The 21,703-nt window shown below is 45.3% G+C and overlaps 1 protein-coding gene across 4 annotated transcripts in view; it reads right to left on the bottom strand.

Moving 5' to 3' along the window:
- MARCHF6 (membrane associated ring-CH-type finger 6) overlaps positions 1–21,703 on the bottom strand; it is a 1,325,445-nt gene that overhangs the window by 999,593 nt on the left and 304,149 nt on the right. For all 4 annotated transcript variants that reach the window (XM_040351967.1, XM_040351966.1, XM_040351964.1 and 1 more), the window contains exon 6: positions 14,937–15,105. In XM_040351967.1, the coding sequence (XP_040207901.1) occupies positions 14,937–15,105 (169 nt within the window). The remainder of the gene's footprint in view (positions 1–14,936; positions 15,106–21,703) is intronic.

Genomic DNA, 21,703 nt, shown 5'->3' with positions numbered 1-21,703 from the left:
GCGTTGCTGCTCCCAAGTCCTGCATGGTGGACTTGGGCTAATCCAATGTGATGTGGTGTGTGTGTGAGCTAGGGACCACAGTGGTGTGCATGCGTGCATTCTCCTTGTGCCATGATGAATGTGTGTGTTTAACTTGCAAACACGCGTTCCACGAGGCAACTCCTGACTGCTGCTCCCTCAGCAGACGGGGTAGCCTCGAACAGGGGGGGACTGTCAGGTTCGGAGGTCAGGTCTTCACGTATGTCAATCTCCAGGCCCTTTCTCATGGCGTAGTTGTGCAGCACGCAACATGCCCCGATGATCTGGCACACGAAGTTCGGGGAATACAACAGGGTCCCCCCAGACTTATCCAGGCATCGGAAACGGGACTTCAGGAGGCCAAATGTGCGTTCCACCACTGCACGGGTACGTATGTGTGCATCATTGTATCTTCTCTCTCCTCTAGTTTGGGGATCCCGGTATGGAGTCAGGAGATGGGGCCCAAGTGCATATGCCGAGTCACCTGGAAGGGAAAAGACAGGAGGATGTTAGTCATGCATGTGCCCCTCGTGATGTCTGCATCATGGGGTCGGACAGTCATGCCTGACACCCATGTCACTCACCAACCAGCCAGCTGTCCCTGTACACGTTCTGTTCAAATTCTGTTGGGATGTTGCTTTGACGGTATATGTAGCGGTCGTGGCTGGACACGGGGTGTTTGGCACGGACGTGCCATATGAGGCATTGGCTATCACCTGTACGTTGATGGAATGCCAATGCTTACGATTGCGGAACATGTGCTCTGTGGCACGGGGGGGGCCGTAGTGCCACATGTGTGCAATCAATGGCCCCCACGGTGCATGGGAATCTGGCAATTCTGTAGAAATCCTGCATTGCCTTCTGCCGCAGATGCTCATGGGTGGGTTTGATAAAGTGGTGGGACATGCGTCTGAGGATTGCGGGGACCACCTGGTGCACGCATCTGCTCATGGTGGATTGTGACATCCCAGCCACGCCTCCACTTGTTCTTTGAAAAGATCCACTTGCAAGGAAATGCAGTGTTGCCAGTACCTTGATCAGTGGCTGCACTGCATGTGAGCGTTTTGTCTTGCTGGTGAGGTCATCATGCAGGGCTGTGGCTAATTTCAGGATGGCATCAGAGCTGAATCTGAAGATGTGATACACCTCCGAATCAACCATGCCAAAGACGTTCATGCACGTGCGGTATATCCTCTCCCGTGCCCTCCTACGTGCCTGTGGACGCAGAGGTAGTGCTAGGACCACAGCTGCCCCTGGCATGTTGGCATACAGATGTGTTGTCCTGCAAGTGTGGTTGCTCAGTTCGTCCGTAACAGTACTGCTGCAGCTACTCTCCAGCTGACTTGTGCAAGTCTGGTGTAAAGTTACCCCTGCTTTATGAGGGGTAACTTTAGGCCGGGCGTACAACTTACGCGCACCGCGCGTAGCCTGCGCCAGACATGCGTATGTAAGTAATCAATTGTCTGTTTATCCCAAGTACCTGAAAAAGTGATCCCATAGGCGTTGTGGTTGATTTCATCAAAGAAAAATTGTAGCTCCTCTTCTGTGCCTCTCCAAATAATTAAAATATCATCTATGTACCTATGGTACATTTTGAGATGTGTCCTTTGGGTGCTATATATTTGTTCAGCCTCCCAATGGTTTAAAAAAATATTAGCTACACTGGGGGCATATTTAGCCCACATTGCCACGCCTTTGGTTTGGGTGAAAAATTCCCCTTTGTGCCAAAAATAGTTATGGCTCATTGCCAGCCTCAGACCTTCTCTGATGTACCGTATCTGTTCTTCCTTCATGTTGGTCTGATTATATAGAGCCCATTCAACACTTTGTGTCCCATCCTCTTGAACTATATTTGTGTATAGTGAATTTACATTAATTGTGACTAGCATGTCGTTTTCCTCCACATCTTTCAATTAGTTAATTGTCTACTATCCTTAAGATATGATTGTCCCTCCTTCACTAGAGGTTGCAAATACCCGTCAATATAGGCCTCCCAATCTCGAGAATAACGAATCGATTCCATTTTATTAGTCTCCCCCGGTGGTTTACTCTGATCTTTGTGAATCTTGGGAACATAATATATGACTGGAGTTCTTGCTGCTTCCGGGGCTGTAAACTTGGCTTTTTTTTTTGTAAGGATACCCATGTGTTCTCCTTTCTTAACAAAGGCCTTTCATTTCTTTTCATATTCTTTTTTAGGATTTGACTTTAGCTTTTTGTATGCATCTTGGACACTCAAGAGCCTGTTCATTTCTGATTCGTAGTCTTGTTTGTTTGTTGAGAATTACCAGTCCTTCCCCATTATCGGCGGGTCTGATGATTATATATTTTTTTTCCCCATTTCTTTTATCGTCTTCCAGATATTATTTTGTTTAGATTTGTTTACTTTTAAATTTCTAATATCCTCTTCCACCATTTTTCTAAAAACGGTTAAGCTTTCATTTTGCTGCGTTTTGGGATTAAAAGCTGAATTGTTCCGTAGACTAGAATGTTTATATATTGAAGAGCTGCTTCCTTGTTTGCATTCTTTGTTTACAAAAAAAATCTTTATGTTAATTTTCTTATGAATTTCTGTAAATTTCAAATTTATCTAATTCCTTGTCTGGGGAATATTTAAAGCCCAAATCTAAAACTTTCAGTTCATCTTCATTGAAAATAACTTCACTTTTTTCTCGCTGCCCCCTTGTTTTCCTCTTGTCCGTTTCCTCGTTCCCATCTCTGTGGTTTATATATCTGTTCTCTCCTCTCTTCCCATTCGTTCTCTCCTTGCTCCCACTCGTTCATTCCTCTCCCCATATTCCTGGTTGTTCTTGGGTTCCATCCCTGTTGGCCCCCCTGATTTTGATTCCAGGGCGGGTACCCGAAGGGTTGTCACCATCCTTGTGATCGGAAAGGCCTGTTGTCCCCTCTAGTTATTGGGGGTCTGCCTCTGTACCCCCTGGGAAAAAAAAAAACTTCTGGACTGTGGTTCCCTGTATGGTGTTTCATGCGAGAATGATCGCAATGGAGAAAATCTGATACGATGCCTTGGAATTCTTGGAGTGTAAGGAATTTGTTGTGTTCTATTTTCACTTTGGTAAAGAACAAGGAAGCAGCTCTTCAATATATAAACATTCTAGTCTGAGGAACAATTCATCTTTTAATCCCAAAACGCAGCAAAATGAAAGCTTAATCGTTTTTAGAAAAATGGTGGAAGAGGATATTAGAAATTTAAAAGTAAACAAATCTAAACAAAATAATATCTGGAAGACGATCAAAGAAATAAAAAAAAAAAAAAAAAAGAATATAATCATCAGACTTCCACCATTAATGGTGGAAGGACTGGTAATTCTCAACAAACAAGACTACGAATCAGAAATTAATAGGCTCTTGAGTGTCCAAGATGCATACAAAAAGCTAAAGTTGAATCCTAAAAAAGAATATGAAAAGAAATGAAAGGCCTTTGTTAAGAAAGGAGAACACATGGGTATCCTTACAAAAAAAGAAGCCAAGTTTCTAACCCCGGAGGCAGCAAAAACTCCAGTCATATATTATGTTCCCAAGATTCACAAAGATCAGAGTAAACCACCGGGGAGACCAATAATAAGTGGAATCGATTCGTTATTCTCGAGATTGGGAGCCTATATTGACGGGTATTTGCAACCTCTAGTGAAGGAGGGACAATCATATCTTAAGGATAGTAGACAACTAACTAATTGAAAGATGTGGAGGAAAACGACATACTAGTCACAATTGATGTAAATTCACTATACACAAATATAGTTCAAGAGGATAGGACACAAAGTGTTGAATGGGCTCTATATAATCAGACCAACATGAAGGAAGAACAGATACGGTACATCAGAGAAGGTCTGAGGCTGGCAATGAGCCATAACTATTTTTGGCACAAAGGGGAATTTTTCACCCAAACCAAAGGCGTGGCAATGTGGGCTAAATATGCCCCCAGTGTAGCCAATATTTTTTTAAACCATTGGGAGGCTGAACAAATATATAGCACCCAAAAGGACAAATCTCAACATGTACCATAGGTATATAGATGATATTTTAATTATTTGGAGAGGCACAGAAGAGGAGCTACAATTTTTCTTTGATGAAATCAACCATAACGCCTATGGGATCACTTTTTCAGGTACTTGTGATAAACAGACAATTGATTACTTAGATCTACAATTGTTTAAAGAGAATGGAAACATTAACACCAGAACTTTCTTAAAAAAAAACAGATAGGAAAGGCTACATTCCAACCAATAGGTGTCACCATAAACAATGGATAAGTAATATTCCAAAGGGACAGCTAATGGGAATCTAAAGAAACTGTAGCAATGCCAATGACTTTGAAACCCAAACAAACTATTATAAATAAGTTTGTGGAAAAGGGGTACAAGAAGATAGATATGGTAGTACTCAAAGAAAAAGTGAAGACAATTAATAGAGAACTTATTACAATAGAAGTACCCAAAAAAGAAGAAAGCTATGGATATGGCCTTCCTAACAGGATATAATATACAACATAAGGATCTTGAAACCATAATAAAAAACACTGGCCCATTCTACGATCGGACAAAATCTTGAAAACTATAATACCTAATAGGCCTTCTTTCATTTACAGAAAGGCACCAAATCTTAGGAACCGACTTGTGCACGATGCCCTGGACCCTCCAAAACAGATTAGGATTTTTAAAAATCTAAAAGGGTTCCACAAGTGTGGCACATGTCTCCCCTGCAGGGTGAGTAAAAAAAAAAAAAAAAAAAAGAAAAAAACTGATTTCACCTCTACATCAAATGGATCAAGGCAGTGTCCATGAAGCACTTATCGCCCTGGTAGAGTGCGCCTTAACAGAAAAAGTAGGAGTCCTGTTCTTTAAACCATAGGCTTGAATAATTGTTTGTCGAATCCACCTGGAGATAGTGGATTTTGATGCCGCTTGTCCCTTCTTGGGACCATCTGGCAAAATAAACAAAACATCTGTTTCACGTATCCGAGCGGAAGCCTGCTCTTTAGGGTGTGCAATAATTTTTCTTCCGCTGTCCGCGGATCTGGAAAAAAAAGAAGTCAGAACAATGTCTTGATTTAAATGAAAAGCTGACACCACCTTGGGCAAAAAGGCAGGATGGGGTCATAGTACAATTTTGTCTTTGTGACAAATTAAATAAGGATCTGTACAAGAAAAAGCTGCCAATTCAGATACTCTTCTAGCAGAAGAGAGAGCAATTAAAAGTCTAATTTCCTGCTTAAAAAGGAGCAGAGGAATCTGGTGAATAGGTTCAAAAGGTTGCCTTTGCAACACTGACAATACCAAATTCAAATCCCATGAGCACAAGGGAGACTTGACTGGTGGATTGTTCCGCAGTACCCCCTGAATGAAAGCCCGAACTAGGGAATGATATGCCAGCGGTCTTTGAAAAAAGACAGAGAGCTGATATTTGACCCTTGATGGTACTAAGGGCTAATTTCATATCCACTCCCAACTGGCAAAAGGCGAGAATTCTACTTATGTTATACTTCTGAAAATTCAATTTTTTGGTTTCACACCAGGAAACGTATGCCTTCCAGACTCTATAGTAGATAAGCCTGGAGGCTGGCTTTCTAGCATTAAGGAGTGTAGAAAGTACTGGACCCGAGATCCCTCTTTCTTCAAAATGTGGGTCTTAGCAGCCAGACCGTCAAATTTAGCTTTTATAAGGAAAAATGGAACACTGAACCCTGCTACAGCAGGTCGTGACGAAATGGGAAGCTTCCAAGGTTTTCCTACTGCCATCTTTATGATTTTGACGTACCAGGGCCTTCTGGGCCAATTTGGGGCCACTAGGATTACAGGAATTCTTTCCTTCTTGATCCTGCAAAGTAGCCTCTGTAAGAGAGCGATCGGAGGAAGTGCATAGATCAGCGAGAACTGTTTCCAGGGGATTATTAGAGTATCCGATCCGCAGGCTAGAGGATCTCTCGTCCTGGATACAAAGTTGTCAAACTTCCTGTTGAACCTGGAAGCTAGCAGGTCTACATCTGGGGTCCCCCATCATATAGCATATTGCCTGTAAGACATTGGGGTGGAGAGACCACTCTCCTGGTGACAGCTGCTGGCGACTCAGATAGTCCGCTTGCCAGTTTTCTACCCCTGGAATGAAGATTAAAGAGAGATAAGGAACATGGTCTTCTGCCCATGCCAAAATCCAATTCACCTCCTGAGTACCCTGACTGCGGGTGCCTCCTTGGTGATTGATGTAAGCTACTGCAGTAGCATTGACGGATTGAATCCGAACAGGGTGTCCCTGTAACCTGTGTGTCCAGGTCTTGGCCAAGGTTCTTCTAAACACTGCTCCCCAGCCCAATAGGCTGGCATATCGTAGACACCACCTTCCAGGTGACTGGGAGAAAGGATTTTCCTTTCCGCAAGTTCTTGGCTTTTAACCACAAACTGAAGCTTTGGCACACCTGTGAAGACAGGTGCATGGGTAAATCCAGAGCTTGGATCTTCCTGTTCCAGGTGGCTAAAATACTGCCTTGAAGTAGTCTCGAATGAAACTGGGCGTAAGGCACAGCCATCTTCCCTAATAGCCTCACGCAAAGGCGAATAGATGGTCTTTTCTTTGCCTTGACCTTGTGGATCAGGTCCTTTAGCGCCTTGATCTTTGGTTCTGGCAGTAATACCCTGCTTTGGGCAGGGTCTATGATCATGCCCAAATACTCTGCCCTTCTTTGGGCTTGTAGAGAGGATTTTTGTACATTTACAATCCATCCTGAATGCTCCAGATACTTTATAGTAGTGAGCACAGCGTGATCTAATCTTGCCTCTGACTGATCTATCACAAGTAGATAGCCTAGATAGGCTGTTATCGCTATGCCCTGTGCCCTCAGATTTGCCAACAGAGGGGCTAGTACCTTTGTAAATACCCGGGGCGCAGTAGCCACACCAAAGGGCAGAGCCACAAACTGGAAGTGGTGATGTTCTACAGCAAACCTTAAGAACTTTTGGTGAGCGGGATGGATAGGCACATGTAAATATGCGCCCTTGATGTCCATCAATGCAATGAATTCTCTGCCTTGTAGGGTGGCGACCACTGATCGCCATTTCCAAATGGAAACTATTCGAATGTTCAGAAATTAATTTAGAGCTCTTAGATCCAGGATGGGTCTGACGTCTCCGTATGGTTTTGGGATCACAAAGAGGTTTGAATAAAAACCTGAACCTTGCTTCTTTAGGGGTACTTATGTGATCACCCCTTGAGACAGCAAGTGATCCAATCCTTTGAAGAAGGATGTTCTTTTTAGTCGATCTTTGGAGAGCCTTGAGCTTCGGAACCGAGAAGATGGGACCTCTCAAAATTTCAGCTTGTACCCTAGGGATACTGTGGATACTACCCATTTGTCCTGGATTTCTGTCTGCCATGCCGCTGAAAACTGCCGAAGCCATCCCCCCACTCGGCCGAATGGGGGCGCCTCTTCATAAAGAGGCTTTGGGGTTTTGCTTGTTAGCATTTGAACCCCATGGCTTCTTGTCCTGTCTTCTTTAGCCTTTGTGGCTGGCTGAAAATGCCATTGCCACTGGCTCAAGGTAGAGCTACCAGGAGCCGTGGAGAGAGAGAACGTTTAAAACAAGGCCGCTTGTTTTTCTTCTTCTCTGGTAATTGAGTGGTCTTCCCACTTTATCTTTTGGATATATTTTTCCAAATCTTCCCCAAAGAGGTGTTCGTCATGGAAGGGGAAGCTGGCCAAAAGCTTTTTGCATGGTGCATCTACTGACCAATGCTTTAGCCAAAGAATTCTGTGCATATGCACCAGCTAGAATGTGAGGCAAGATGCTTTTTAAATCGAATCTCTCATAGCATCTATTGTAAAACATAAGGCTTTAGGCAAATTCTCGCACAATTTGACTTGTTCCAGAGGCAGACCCTTCAGCCCCCGTTTTACCTGATCCTTGAGGACCTGACACATAACCACTGCTGCTACAGCAGGTTGGGCAACTGAACCAGCCAAAATGAACGAAGATTTTAGTAAAGATTCCAATTTCCTTTCTGAGGGATCTTTAAACACCTGTACATTATGCACCAGACAAGTCAGGTTTTTATTTATACAAGAAATGGCTGCATCTACAGAAGGCAGACTCCACTTCTTGGAAAACTCTTTCTCCGTAGGATAAAGAATGTCAAACTTCTTAGGAGGTGAGAAACGCTCATCTGGATGTTGCACGCCTGCGTAAATTAGCTTTTTTTAATAATGGATGAACCGGAAGAGAGAATGCACCCTGCAGGGATTTTAATGAACCCAGGGAGGAGACAGGTGATACAGTTAACGCCGAGGAGGGCAACCTGAATGCAGTACGCAGTTTCAGCATAACATTGTACCTGTGACCTTAGCATCTGGGAAGCAGAGAATGGTTCCTCTGATATCCCCGATCCAGCCAACTCCTCATCCATGTCCTCTGCAGGTGTTAGCTCATCCTTCTCCTCCTCAGATTTCTCTGAAAGGGGATCTAGAACCACCGAAGGAGATCTGCTCCGCTTTTTGTCCTTTTGCAAGGACTTTGCGATTAGCGTAGCAATTCTTCCCTCTAAGTTTTCCAGGGCTACGGCCAAAGTGTCATCAGTGACATATGCAGGCCCAGGTGCCACCGGGGAAGTTGTTACTCCTGATCGTGGCAATGGATCCTCCTGTATAGGTGCGTCAAAATTTACAGGAGAGGAAGGTACCGAGCAGGCACAGCTAGAGCCCCCTGTCTCAGACGGCGGTGCTTTCTTAGTCCCTGAATTCCTTCTAAGGGAAGACATATTACTAAGCAACAAGCCGAGGTACTACAACGCATACACTACTGTGCTCAGTTTAGCAATCTACATAAAGTATGCAACTTAAACACACAGTTTCATGCAAGAAGTAGGTGTCTCTCTTGGGAGAGCCCCACCAACCACATAGAGCTTGCGTGCCCCCGAAACACTGCTGTGTCCCAAGGAAGAGTCTGCCGGTTCCGAGTCCCTTTGTGGGTTCTGTGATAAGCAACATGTTTAAAATTATTGTGCACGCTCACAACCCTGCGCATTTTCCTCCGCCGCCGATAATGCGCGAATGCGACCTAGGGCAGTACTGCCTGTGCTGTGGTCTTATCCAGCGTCTGGAGGGGAGAAGTGGTGGCCGTGTATGGCAGAGCTCTGCAGCGGAGGAAGTGTGCTTGTCTGTAGGATCGGACACTGCTTAGAGTGTGGCGAGTACAACTCGGCTCTTTACTCCCTCTAGTGGTGAAAAAAGAGAAGACACACTACTCAAAATTAGAAAAGGTCCTTAAGATTGTTCTTAGGATTCCTTTTCCTCTTACCTTTATCCCGGCCGCAGGTTTTTCTGCTGAAAATTCACACAACACCAATCTTCACCCATCACGGCAGGTTTTGTGTGCCAACCCTCAGGGATACGAGTTCCTATTTAAAGGAGACCTCACCCATGAGCCTTGTAAAAAGACTCTTATCAGAACTTTTAGCGTATAGAGCAAAAGTACTGGACCCTAAAGCCCAGTCCCCCGAAGAGAGACGTTACAGATGACGCCTTGTGCATTAGGCCCGGATCCCATCCAGTTTCAGCATAATTATTTGGCGTCTTGGATGGATCCGAAAGCATAGCTTTTTTTTACCACCAGAGGGCCTCTTTGGTAGAGTTTTCCTTAGCACATCCTACACGCGTCCAACACCTTAGACACTGGCGGAAAAACTGAGGTCCTCCCCTGATGAGAGGGGTTATATGGAGGGGAACTGTCATCAATTGGTGGTGGCAGTGTCCAATCACCGCTGGTGACCCTTAACCCATTATGTTAAGGGTCACCGGGGCGGAGAAACTACTACCAGACATCATCACGCCACAGCTGATCGGCTGAAGCCGCTGCTGGAAGGTTTTTACTCTGTTTTTAAAAGACTGTCTTGCCGGAATTAGCTTTTAAACTTCATGTCAGTAAACCTGCTTTTCAATAAAGGTTTTTTTTTTATTACCCAAATCATACTGCACTATGAAGCTTTTTTTGCTCTTCCTCTAAATATATCTGCACACCACGCCACACCTTTGGAAGCTGAGATTGCCTGAGATTGTTTGGAATAGGATCCATCACAGCCCTGGGAAATTTGAAGTAAGACGGACACGCCAGCATACCATCGCTCAAACTACGAGGATCCCATCGAGTGACCCCTGGTTTTTATGAGCCCGTAAGACCTCCGTAATAGAGGTCCACCGGATCTGGTAAGCAGCTAATCTGTCTGAATGTTTATCAACGGCTGAAAATCTCTTTGGATATCATTGTCGGATGAATTTTCTATTGTGTGATTACATCCAATCAACATCACTTGTATAAATCACTAGCACTGCTCACTTGTGGGATGTATCTAATTTTCCCATGTTGCATTCATTTGTAAACATTTCTTCCTTTTTGATAATAGGATATTTTGCTTTTTAGTTTTCTTCTTTTGGTTGCGCATTTTTTACCCATTGTTGACAAGTTCCCTGTACTGTCTCTGTGCTGAAATTTCTCTGGGCTCAAGTTTGCACTTTCCAGCACACTAGGAGTTAACACAGTGTAATGTGCAAACGGGAAGCCAGGGAAATGCCAGCACAGAGCATGTGTAGGAGGTGAAAGCATACTGCTGTTAAAGTACCTGATTTTAAATAAATGCAGTTATAATCTATTAACCACTTAAGGACCGCCTAACGACGATATACGTCGGCAGAATGGCACCACTGGGCACAATCACGTACCTGTACGTGGTTGTATAAAGCCCAGCGGTGGGACGCGGGCACGCTCCCGCGACCCGAAGCTCCGTGACCGGGGGACTCGCGGACCCGATCGCCGCTAGAGTCAGGCGATCGGTCCCCTGAGCTGAAGAACGGGGAGAGCCGTATGTAAACACGGCTTCCCCGTTCTTCACTGTGGCGCTGTCATCGATTGTGTGTTTCCCAATATAGGGACGCACAATCAATGACGTCAGACCTACAGCCACACCCCCCTACAGCTGTAAACACACTTCAGGGAACACATAAGCCCTTCAGCGCCCCCATTGTGGTTAACTCCCAAACTGCAACTGTCATTTTCACAATAAACAATGCATTTAAAATGCATTTTTTGCTTTGAAAATGACAACGGTCCCAAAAATGTGTAAAAATTGTCCGAAGTGTCCGCCATAATGTCGCAATCACGAAAAAAAAAATCGCTGATCGCTGCCATTAGTAGTAAAAAAATTTTTTTTATAAAAATGCAATAAAACTATCCCCTATTTTGTAAACGCTATAAATGTTGCGCAAACCAAATCAATAAACGCTTATTGCGATTATTTTTACCAAAAATAGGTAGAAGAATACGTATCGGCCTAAACTGAGGGGAAAAAAAATTTATATATGTTTTTGGGGGATATTTATTATAGCAAAAAGTTAAAAATATTGAATTTTTTCAAAATTGTCGCTCTATTTTTGTTTATAGCGCCAAAAATAAAAACCGCAGAGGTGATCAAATACCACCAAAAGAAAGCTCTATTTGTGGGGAAAAAAAGAATGGCAATTTTGTTTGGGAGCCAAGTCGCACCACCGCGCAATTGTCAGTTAAAGCGACGCAGTGCCGAATCGCAAAAAGGGGCCTGGTCTTTTACCTGCATTTTGAATGAATGAAAAACTTATAAAGCGGGGCACATGCGAACTGAATCGCTTCTGGGCGCTAGTTGTTCGTGTCTCATGACATCAAAAGAGCAGAGTTTTGATCTGTCTTCTGAAAGTCAGGTGGTTTTCCTCCAACCGAATGCTGGTTGGTAAAGCGTTCCATAGTCTAGGACCCTGAAAAGCAAACCTTCTTTCTCCTTTGGACTTGTATTTGGTTTTTGGTACCCTGACCAGATTTTGGTCGGTGGATCGCAGAACGCGATTAGAATTGTGAGGTTCTATCTTGTCGCAAAGATATTGCGGAGCCTTCCCATGGATGCACTTATGTGTCAGGCAGAGTGCTTTAAATGCAATTCTGTCTTTTACTGGCAGCCAGTGAAGGGTTCTCAACGAAGGTGAGATTGATTCCCATTTTTTTTTCCCAGTCACCAGTCTGGTGGCCGTATTCTGAACGACTTGCAGACGGGAGATTTGGTACTTTGGGAGTCCGAGGTACAGGGCGTTAGCATAGTCCAGTCTGGAATTCACGATTGTTCCCACCACGACTGCTACGTCTTCTTTGGGGATAAATGGAATAAGTCTGCGTAGTAGGCGCAACAGATGGTGCGCTCCGCTGACTACTGACCCTATTTGTGCGTCCATTGTCATGAAGGTGTCGAAGATGACCCCGAGACTTTTGACTTTGGAGCTAGGGGTGATGATTTGGCCCAGAATGGGCGGGGGTGTCCAGGTTGTTGCCAGTTGACTCTTTCGGCTGGCGTGAAACATAAGGAGTTCTGTTTTTGAACTGTTGAGTTTAAGATAACTCTTTGTCATCCAGTTTTCTATCAAAGAGAGACATTTCTCTAAACTGGGATGATGATCCTTTTTGTTGCAGATGCGAAAATACAGTTGCGTATCGTCTGCATAAGAGTGATAGAGTAGTTCTTGGCTACTGATAATATCAAAGAGAGGGCGAAGATAGATGTTGAAAAGCACCGGTGACAGGGGGGATCCTTGGGGGACTCCACATGACACTGTGCGCTTTTCCGACGTGAAAGAACCCAATTTAACTGTTTGTGATCGGTTTTCAAGAAAGGAAGAAAACCATGGTAAATCACCTTCTGCGACTTCTGCTACCTTGGCTAGTCGCATCAGTAACAGTTTGTGGTCTACCGTGTCAAAGGCTGCGCTTAGGTCCAGCAGAACCAGGAGACAAGATTCTCCTTTGTCTGCGGCCTAGAGGGCATCGTCCCATATTTTGAGTAAGGCCGTTTCTGTCCCGTGTCCGGGACGGAAGCCTGATTGTAATGGATCCAGTAGATTGTGGGTATCTAGATGCTGTTGCAGCTGTTGTACCACTACTTTCTCCATTATCTTGGAGAGAACATTTAGGCCTGTTATGGGACGGCGGTGAGTTGGGTCCTTGGGATCCAGGTTAGGTTTTTTCAAGATGGGCTGGATTGTGCCCTCTTTCAACAGGGATGGCACTGTGCCTTCCTTAAATGACTGGTTTATAAGCTGTGTGATGGGTGGTGCCAGGATGTCGGCACATTCCTTCAGCAGTTTGGTGGGGATGATATCATTGGGCGATGTGCTGTTCCGCAAAGCACCAATGATATTTTTTGTGGTATCGATGGAGATCGGTTCCAGAGTGAACTTTGTTGATTGTAGAGCGTTTCTGTGGGTGTTTTGTGGTTGATTGACGGTGGGGTTGAGGGGGGTATTGTTTTGCAAGATGCTTTCCCGGATTCTTTCAATTTTGTTGATGAAGAAATCCGATAGTTCATTACAGAACTCTTGGGTGTCTGAGTTGGGGACTTCAAGACATCCTGGATTCATGGTCTGGGTGACCATCTTGAAGAGTTCGCGGGGGCGGTTTAGGGCGCTGTTAATCGCCATAGAAAAATGATGTTTCTTGGCTTTGAAGATTTCTTTATGATATCGTGTTGTTATTGCCTTGTAGATGATGAGGTTATCCTCTGCAGGGCTTCTTTTCCAGACGGCTTCCGCCCTTCTGCGCTCTTGCTTCAGAAGCGACAGCTGGTTGTTGAACCAGCCAGACTTTTGGTCCGGGTCTTAAGTGGTTAAGTGGCCACCGCTGTATGTGCTTTTTAAAATATATGCAGCTTCATATACCTGCATTTTTGTCTGTGTATAACTGTATATGCCATTCATGCGACTCAGATCAGAAGCGAGGCGGGCAGGGCTGGCGTCAGGAGAGAAGAGAGGCGGGCCAGACCGGGCAGTCACATGAGTGGCATATACAGTGTGTACACAGACAGAAATGCAGGTATGAAGCGGCATATATTATAAAAAGCACTTAATGGATTATAACGGCATTTATTACAAAACAGGTATTTTAACAGACACGCTCGGAGCGCTCTCCCAGGAGGGGTGAGGCAAGTCGGGATGACGTCACCCGCCATCAATTTTTTTGAGTCGCATAAATCGATGCAGCATCGGGGACACCCGAATCGCGATGCAGCGATAACTATGTAACCCCTAATAAATATGCACCGATTACTATGTAAATGTCATTGGCAGGGAAGGGGTTAACAATAGGGGGCGATCAAGGGCTTAACTGTGTTCTCTATTGTGTGTTCTCCAACTGTGGGGGGATGGGACTAACTAGGAGAGATGACAGATTGTGGTTTCTACTCGGTCTTCTCTCCTCAGGCAGCACAGGGATTTGTGTGTGCACACACACACGGCGATCATGCCCAACAGCCAAGCGCATTGGGTTCACTCCTTTGCAGCGGTTGGGCGCACCTCCCGCGGGGCTCAGGAGCCCTATTGGTGGCTCTCCTGGGCGAAGCTGTATATGTACGGGATTTTGTCCAGGAGAGCCGGTCGGGAACCGGTTAAAGCATGATTAGCAAAACTGGTCAGGATTCTCTACCACCTTCAAGCTGTGACACTTTTTGTGGACTGTTGATAATGACTAGTAGGAAAGGATGTCAAGTATTAACACTTTTACATTTTAGAGCTCAGTACATGTTTCCCATTTGGGAAAACAATTTTCAAATTGACATTATTTGTACAATGTGAGAATTTGTGTAGACCAGGGATATGCAATTAGCGGACCTCCAGTTGTTGCAGAACTACAAGTCCCATGAGGAATAGCAAGACTGATAGCTACAAGCATGACACCCAGAGGCATGATGGGACGTGAAGGTTTTGCAACAGCTGGAGGTCCTCCAATTGCATATCCCTGCTCTAGACCATAATTGGGGCATAAAATACAAAAATTTAGATATTCATCCTAAAAAGAGGAAACAAAAGGGGAAGGAAAAAAACAAACAAAAAATTAATAGAAACTTACCACATTATGCTGTCCCAAGCCATTCAGGGGTTGAGGAAGATTTTGTTCCAACCATTGTGGAGCGCCACCATGGACTATTTGTTCTCTTAACCAAACAAGACTTATAAATGCACAGAGTGTGCATGTAACAACAAAGCACCCTTGTAAACAGTCGGCTAATATATTTTCCCTGTAATAAAACAAAAAGGTTGACCAAATTACAATTGATAAAATTAGCTTAATGCATGTAATGTGCTCATGCGGTACATACACATGTATGCCTGTCTGTGCATAAAGGCTTTTATTTTTTATTTTTGTTTAACCGCTTCAATACAGGGCATTTTAACCCTCTACCTGCCCAGACCAATTTTTAGTTTTCAGTGCTGTCGTACTTTGAATGACAATTGCGCGGTCATGCAACACTGTACCCAAATAAAATCTGTTTTTTTCCCACAAATAGTTTTCTTTTGGTGGTATTTGATCACCTCTGTTTTTTTTAAGTTTTGTACTATAAAACAAAAGAGCGACAATTTTGAAAAAAAACAAACAATATTTTTAACTTTTTGATTTAAAGGGGTTGTAAAGGTTCATTTATTATTTTCTAAAAAGGTTACTTTAAGATTGTGCATTTTTGGTTCACTTACCTTTTCATTCCATTAACCTTCTAAATGTTTTTTTTCTTGGTTTTCTTTGTCTGAATTTCTCACTTCCTGTTTCTCCTCAGTAAGGTGTTCAGTAAGCTGTTCTAAATGACTTTCCACCGCTCGGATGATGGTGGAAAGCTTACTGAGGAGAAACAGGAAGTGAGAAATTCAAACAAAGGTAAAATACATTTAGAAGGGAAATCGAAGGAAAAGGTAAGTGAACCAACAATGCACGAGCTTAACCACTTCCTTACTGGGCACTTAAACCCCTTCCTGACCAGAGGACTTTTTGCGATTCGGCACTGCGTCGCTTTAACTGACAATTGCGCGGTCGTGCGACGTGGCTCCCAAACAAAATTAACGTCCTTTTTTCCCCACAAATAGAGCTTTCTTTTGGTGGTATTTGATCACCTCTGCGGTTTTTATTTTTTGCGCTATAAACAAAAATAGAGCGACAATTTTGAAAAAAAATAAAATATTTTTACTTTGTTGCTATAATAAATAGCTCAATTTTTTTTTTTACGTTTTTTTTTTATCCTCAGTCTAGGCCGATACGTATTCTACATATTTTTAGTAAAAAAAAAAAAAAATCGCAATAAGCGACTGGTTTGCGCAAAAGTTATAGCGCCTACAAAATAAGGGACAGAATTATTATTATTATTTATTTATTTTTTTTACTAGAAATGGCGGCGATCTGCGATTTTTATTGGGACTGCGACGTTATGGCGGACACATCGGACACTTTTGACACATTTTTGGCGCCATTCACATTTATACTGCAATCAGTGCTATAAATATGCACTAATTACTGTATAAATGTTTTTTTTTTACTAGAAATGGCGGCGATCTGCGATTTTTATTGGGACTGCGACGTTATGGCGGACACATCGGACACTTTTGACACATTTTTGGCGCCATTCACATTTATACTGCAATCAGTGCTATAAATATGCACTAATTACTGTATAAATGTGACTGGCAGGGAAGGGGTTAACACTAGGGGGTGAGGAAGGGGTTAAATGTGTACCCTAATTAGTGTTCTAACTGTGGGGGAGGGGGGGTGACTGGGGGGGTGACCGATCTGTGTCTCTATGTACAAGAGACACAGATCCGTCTCCTCTCTCCCCTGACAGCACCGCTGTCTGCGAGAGCCGGGAATGAGAGATGATCTCATATGTAAACATATGAGATCATCTCTCATTGGCCGCACAGATCGCCTAGGAAACGGCCGCTCCGATTGGCCGTTCACGGCGATCTGTGACTGGCTGTGTCCAAGGGACACGGCCAGCACAGCAGTTCCCCGCTGCGCGCTCGGGAGCGCGCGCGGGGAACGTGTAAAGGAGAGGCCGTAAAAACACGGCCTGTTAGAAATTGGGAGCCGCGCTGAGGCCGTACAAAGTCGTACGGCCGTCAGCAGGTGGTTAAAGGAACCAATTTAGAAAATAAAAGACGAACCTTTAAAACCCCTTTAATAAATATCACAATTTATTTTTCTTCATGTTCTTCCTCAGTTCATGCCGATATGTATTCTTCATCTTTTTTTTTTAAAACCAAAAATATTGCAATAAGCGTATATTGATTGGTTTGCGCAAAAGTTATAGCATCTACAAAATAGGGGATAGATTTATGGCATTTTTATTTATTTTTAATTTTTTTTACTAGTAATGGCGGCGATCTACGATTTTTATTGTGACCGTGGCATGGCGACGGACATATTGGACACTTGACACGTTTTTGGGACCATTCACATTTATACAGCGATTAGTGCTATAAAACTGCACTGATTACTGTGTAAATGTGACTGGCAGTGAAGGGGTTAACACTGGGGGGCAATCAAGGGGTTAAATATGTACCCTAGGGAGTGATTCTAACTGTAGGGGGAGGGAACTCACAAGGGGAGGAGACCGATGTGTGTTCATCTGTACTGGGAACACACATCGGTCCCTCCCCTCTGACAGGACATGGATCAATGCGTTTATTGCAGCCGCCTGGCACGCGCACCGGTTAGCCCAGGACGTCATGATGTTCACCCAGAGGGAGGGAGGGTTCCTGCCGACGTCATTTCACAGACTTGGTTAAGGAAGGGGTTAAATATCCTGTCATATACACTTGCTTTTGCTGCTAACCCACCAACAATGCACTTCCTGTGAGGCACAGATCTTATTTCCACAGTTGCTAGTCAAGGACTGTAGTTAGAGTTCCCTATAGTGGCTATGGCTAGTTCACACATTTCTACTTTTAATAAAACAGTTAAAATGTGGCTGACTTTTTCCAACCTCACCTACTATAACAGACAAGTCCATCAAGTCCAACCTATGTGTGCGATTATATGTCAGTATTACATTGTATATCCCTGTATGTCGTAGTCGTTCAGGTGCTTATCCAATTGTTTTTTTAAACAATATCCATGCTCCCCGCTTAGACCACCGCCTGTGGAAGGGAATTCCACATCATTGCCGCTCTTACAGAAAAGAACCCTCTACGTAGTTTAAGGTTAAACTTTTTTCTTCTAATTTTAAATGAGTGAGCCACGTGTCTTGTTAAACTCCCTTCCGCGAAAACGTTTTTTCTTTCGTTCATGGACGGGCACAGCCTTAATCTTGACAACGTGGGAAATAGCCTTCCTTTAGGAGTGACTAGGCAGAAAGTGTTAACAACTTCAAAGCTGAACAGCCCTGCCCAGGGTGCGGTCCTACTGACTATATCCCCTCAGCCTGCACCAAGCAGTTCAGTTTTTTTCTGCCTAGTTAAGGAGAAGACATGGCTCCCTTCGGGGGCCCATAGGCCTGAAGGCTTTATTTCAAATCTACTTTGGATTTTGGTTTATTTTATTTATTTATTTTTTCTTGTCTTGTCCCTGCGTCAGGTGTGTGGACAGCATGGTGTCAGAAGCAGACGCCCCCCCCCCCCCCCCCAAGACATCTGAGCTGGCAATTGATGCTCCTCCACCTGATGTATCGCAGTGGACGCTATGTCGGCAATTCTCGATGCCTTTGTGGCCAAGGTGGAAGCAGCGTGTGTGAGAACGGGGGCTAGAAAGCGCCCCCTCCCCCCGCCATCTTCTGGGGACAACTCAGATGCAGAGCCGGGTCCAGCTAGCACTCATGACCCTGGCTCTGAGGTATCCGAGGATGCGGACCAAGATCGCCCAGACAGTGAGGACGACCTCAGGCCCAGGTCAGCACGCAATAGGGCTCTAGTAAGTGACCTCATCATCGCAGTGCGAGATACTCAAAAAATAGAGGGGTCTGCAGAAGCAGCAAACGCACCGGTCCCTTTTGGGTTCCGTAAAGCAACGCGCACTGCTAAAGGTGTCTCCTTGTGTGTCTTAGACAAACTTTTATACAAGGAAGTTTTTTTCAGTCCCTTAAAAAAATTTAGTGGTGCATTAACATCTTGAAGAGTTTCTTGAAAAGATGGACCTCGCCCCCCGATAGTGGACCCTCCTGTGTCCAGATTAAACAAGCTAACCACCATACCAGTGGAGGGGGCTCCCGCCTTCAAAGACCCTGCGAACAAAAAGGCTGAGGCGATCACCCGCAACCAGTGCACGGTAGTGGGTTCAGCGCTACGCCCAACCATAGTTGGGGCCCTGGTGTCTCAGACACTCACTGAATGGGTAAAGATGCTGCTCAATGGGTTACAAGCACATCAGGCTTCCTCGAACGAGGTGGCCCTAGCTGACAAACTAGTACAAGGCCTAAAATTCATTTGTGAATCAGCCTTGGACACTATTCCTCTGCTGGCCAGAGCTTCAGGTCAAGCAGTGGCGTTACGCCGTCTACTTTGGTTAAAGATTTGGTCCACCGACCAATCTTCCAAGAAAGCCCTGATGGACTTGCCCTTTAAGGGCGACAAACATTTTGGACAACCGATTCGTCGGTAAGCCCTATTTGGAGCAGTTCAAGACCTGCTGACACGCGGGGTGGTTATTACTGTCCCAGTACAGGATCAGGGTTTTACTCCAATCTGTTCATAGTACCAAAGAAGGAGGGCGTTGGCCCAATTCTGGACCTCAGGGCCCTCAATTGCTTCGTGAAGGTACAAAGATTCTGGATGGAACCGTTTCAATCTGTCGTCACTGCCCCTCAGCCGGGGGACTTTCTGGCATCCTTGGACATCAGGGATGCCTATTTACATGTCCCCATATGCACAAAGCAGAGACTTCTGCGCTTTGCGGTCGGGTAAGACCACCATCAATTTGTGGCTCTCCCCGTTGGCCTGGCATCGGCACCAAGGGTGTTCACCAAGGTGCTTGCCCCAATTCTCGCCCTACTAAGACAACATGGCATCGCTATCGTGGGCTACTTGGACGACCTGCTTGAGGGCCGCTTCAGCCTCAGAATTAGAGGCGAGTGTGTCTACAACCTGTCAAACCCTCAGACACTTTGGTTGGGTACTGAACATTCAGAAGTCAGTAATGGTACCGACTCAACGCCTAGTATATCTGGGGTTGATTCTGGACTCCTCAGAGGCAAAGGATTGTTTACCTGTAGAAAAGTTGCAGACCCTTCGGGCTGCGGTGCGGCAATTGACATTTCAGAAATGGTCGTCACTCCGCTTTTGCATGCGAGTCCTGGGCCTCATGGTGGCCTCCTTTGAGGCGGTACCATATGCTCAATCTCACACGCGAGTGCTACAGAAGAAAATTCTGTCCAGATGGGACAAGCGCCCATCATCCCTGGAATATCAAATCCGGGTGAGCCACCTGGTCAGGACCTCCCTTTGGTGGCTGACCTCACCGGCACTTCTGTCCGGGAAGTCGTTCCTTCCCTTTCACTGGATAGTCATCACGACGGACGCCAGCCTTACCAGTTTGGTGGAGTCTGGGGGGTTATGTCAACCCAGGGTCGCTGGTCTCCAGAGGATCCCCACTTGCGGATCAATGTCTTGGAATTTCGTGTGATCAGGCTGTGCCTCTTCACATATTCTGAGGCTACAAGGGCGTCCGGTCAGGATCCAGTCGGACAGCGCCACTGCTGTGGCATATGTCAACCATCAAGGAGGAACAAGAAGCTCGGCTGCAGCGTCAGAGGTCACTCACACCCTAAGGTGGGCAGAAAGGAGCGTACTGGCCCTGTCGGCCGTATACATTCCGGACGTGGAAAACTGGCAGGCGACCTACTGAGTCGCCAGATGCTGGACCAAGGAGAATGGTCTCTGCACCCGGATGTGTTTCAGCTCCTTTGCCCAAGATGGGGCACGCCAGACGTAGATCTCCTGGCGTCTCGACTCAATCGGAAGGTATTGAGGTTTGTGGCCAGTTTAAGAGACCCATAGGCAGACGCAACAGATGCCTTCCTATGCCTATGCCTTCCCTCTAAAGCTACCTCATCTGCTTCGCAGAGAGGGGATTCCAATGATACTAATTGCTCCGGATTGGCCTAGGCGTCCTTGGTACGCCGACCTAGTGGGTCTAGTAGCAGACGTCCCTTGGCGTCTACTGCTAGAAAAGGACCTGCTGTCTCTAGGTTCCATATGCCATCCTGTTTTACAGTCACTGGCTGCCCTGCCATTAGCAGGGCTATTGAGAGCCAGGTGCTAAGAGACCAGGACCTGTCAGACTCCGTGATCTCTACCATGAGGAGTGCTCGGAAATCGTCCTCCAGAAAGATTTACTATCGCACTTGGAAGACCTACATATCCATTCAAGAGGAAATGAAGGGACATCCGCGTGCTTATTTGGTTCCCAGAGTCCTACTGTTCTTACAGCGTGGGGCGGGCCAAAAATTTGCTTTAAGTACAATTAGGGGGCAGATATCTGCCCTGGCTGTCTTTTTTCAATGACCCTTGGCGGCTCACTCTCTAGTGAGAACGTTTGTACAGGGGGTTCGGCATGCGGCCCCTCCGGTCCATCCTCCACTACCTCTGTGGGGATTTGAGTAGCAGGCGTCCCTTGGCGTCCACCCAATGCTGTATCTTGGCCAAGGCCTATGGCAGCACTTTGCAGGGGGGCAGCACGGACAGTGTTCCCGCCGGCTTGCGCTACACTGTTAGGCAAATTAGTTTAGCGCCCCTATAAATCGACCGCACTGCTTCCAGTATGTGGGCGGTTGGCGTTGCTTCTGATTTTTTACCATCCCTGTCCCATTGCAGAGATTTCCCTTCACTTCATGTCTCATAGCCAAACAGGAAGTGAGGAAA

This window comes from Rana temporaria, chromosome 5 (genome assembly GCF_905171775.1).
Source record: "Rana temporaria chromosome 5, aRanTem1.1, whole genome shotgun sequence".
In the NCBI taxonomy this organism is placed as follows: Eukaryota; Metazoa; Chordata; class Amphibia; order Anura; family Ranidae; genus Rana; species Rana temporaria.
Note: the sequence above shows the minus strand (reverse complement) of the source record. Positions and strands in the feature narration are given on the sequence as shown.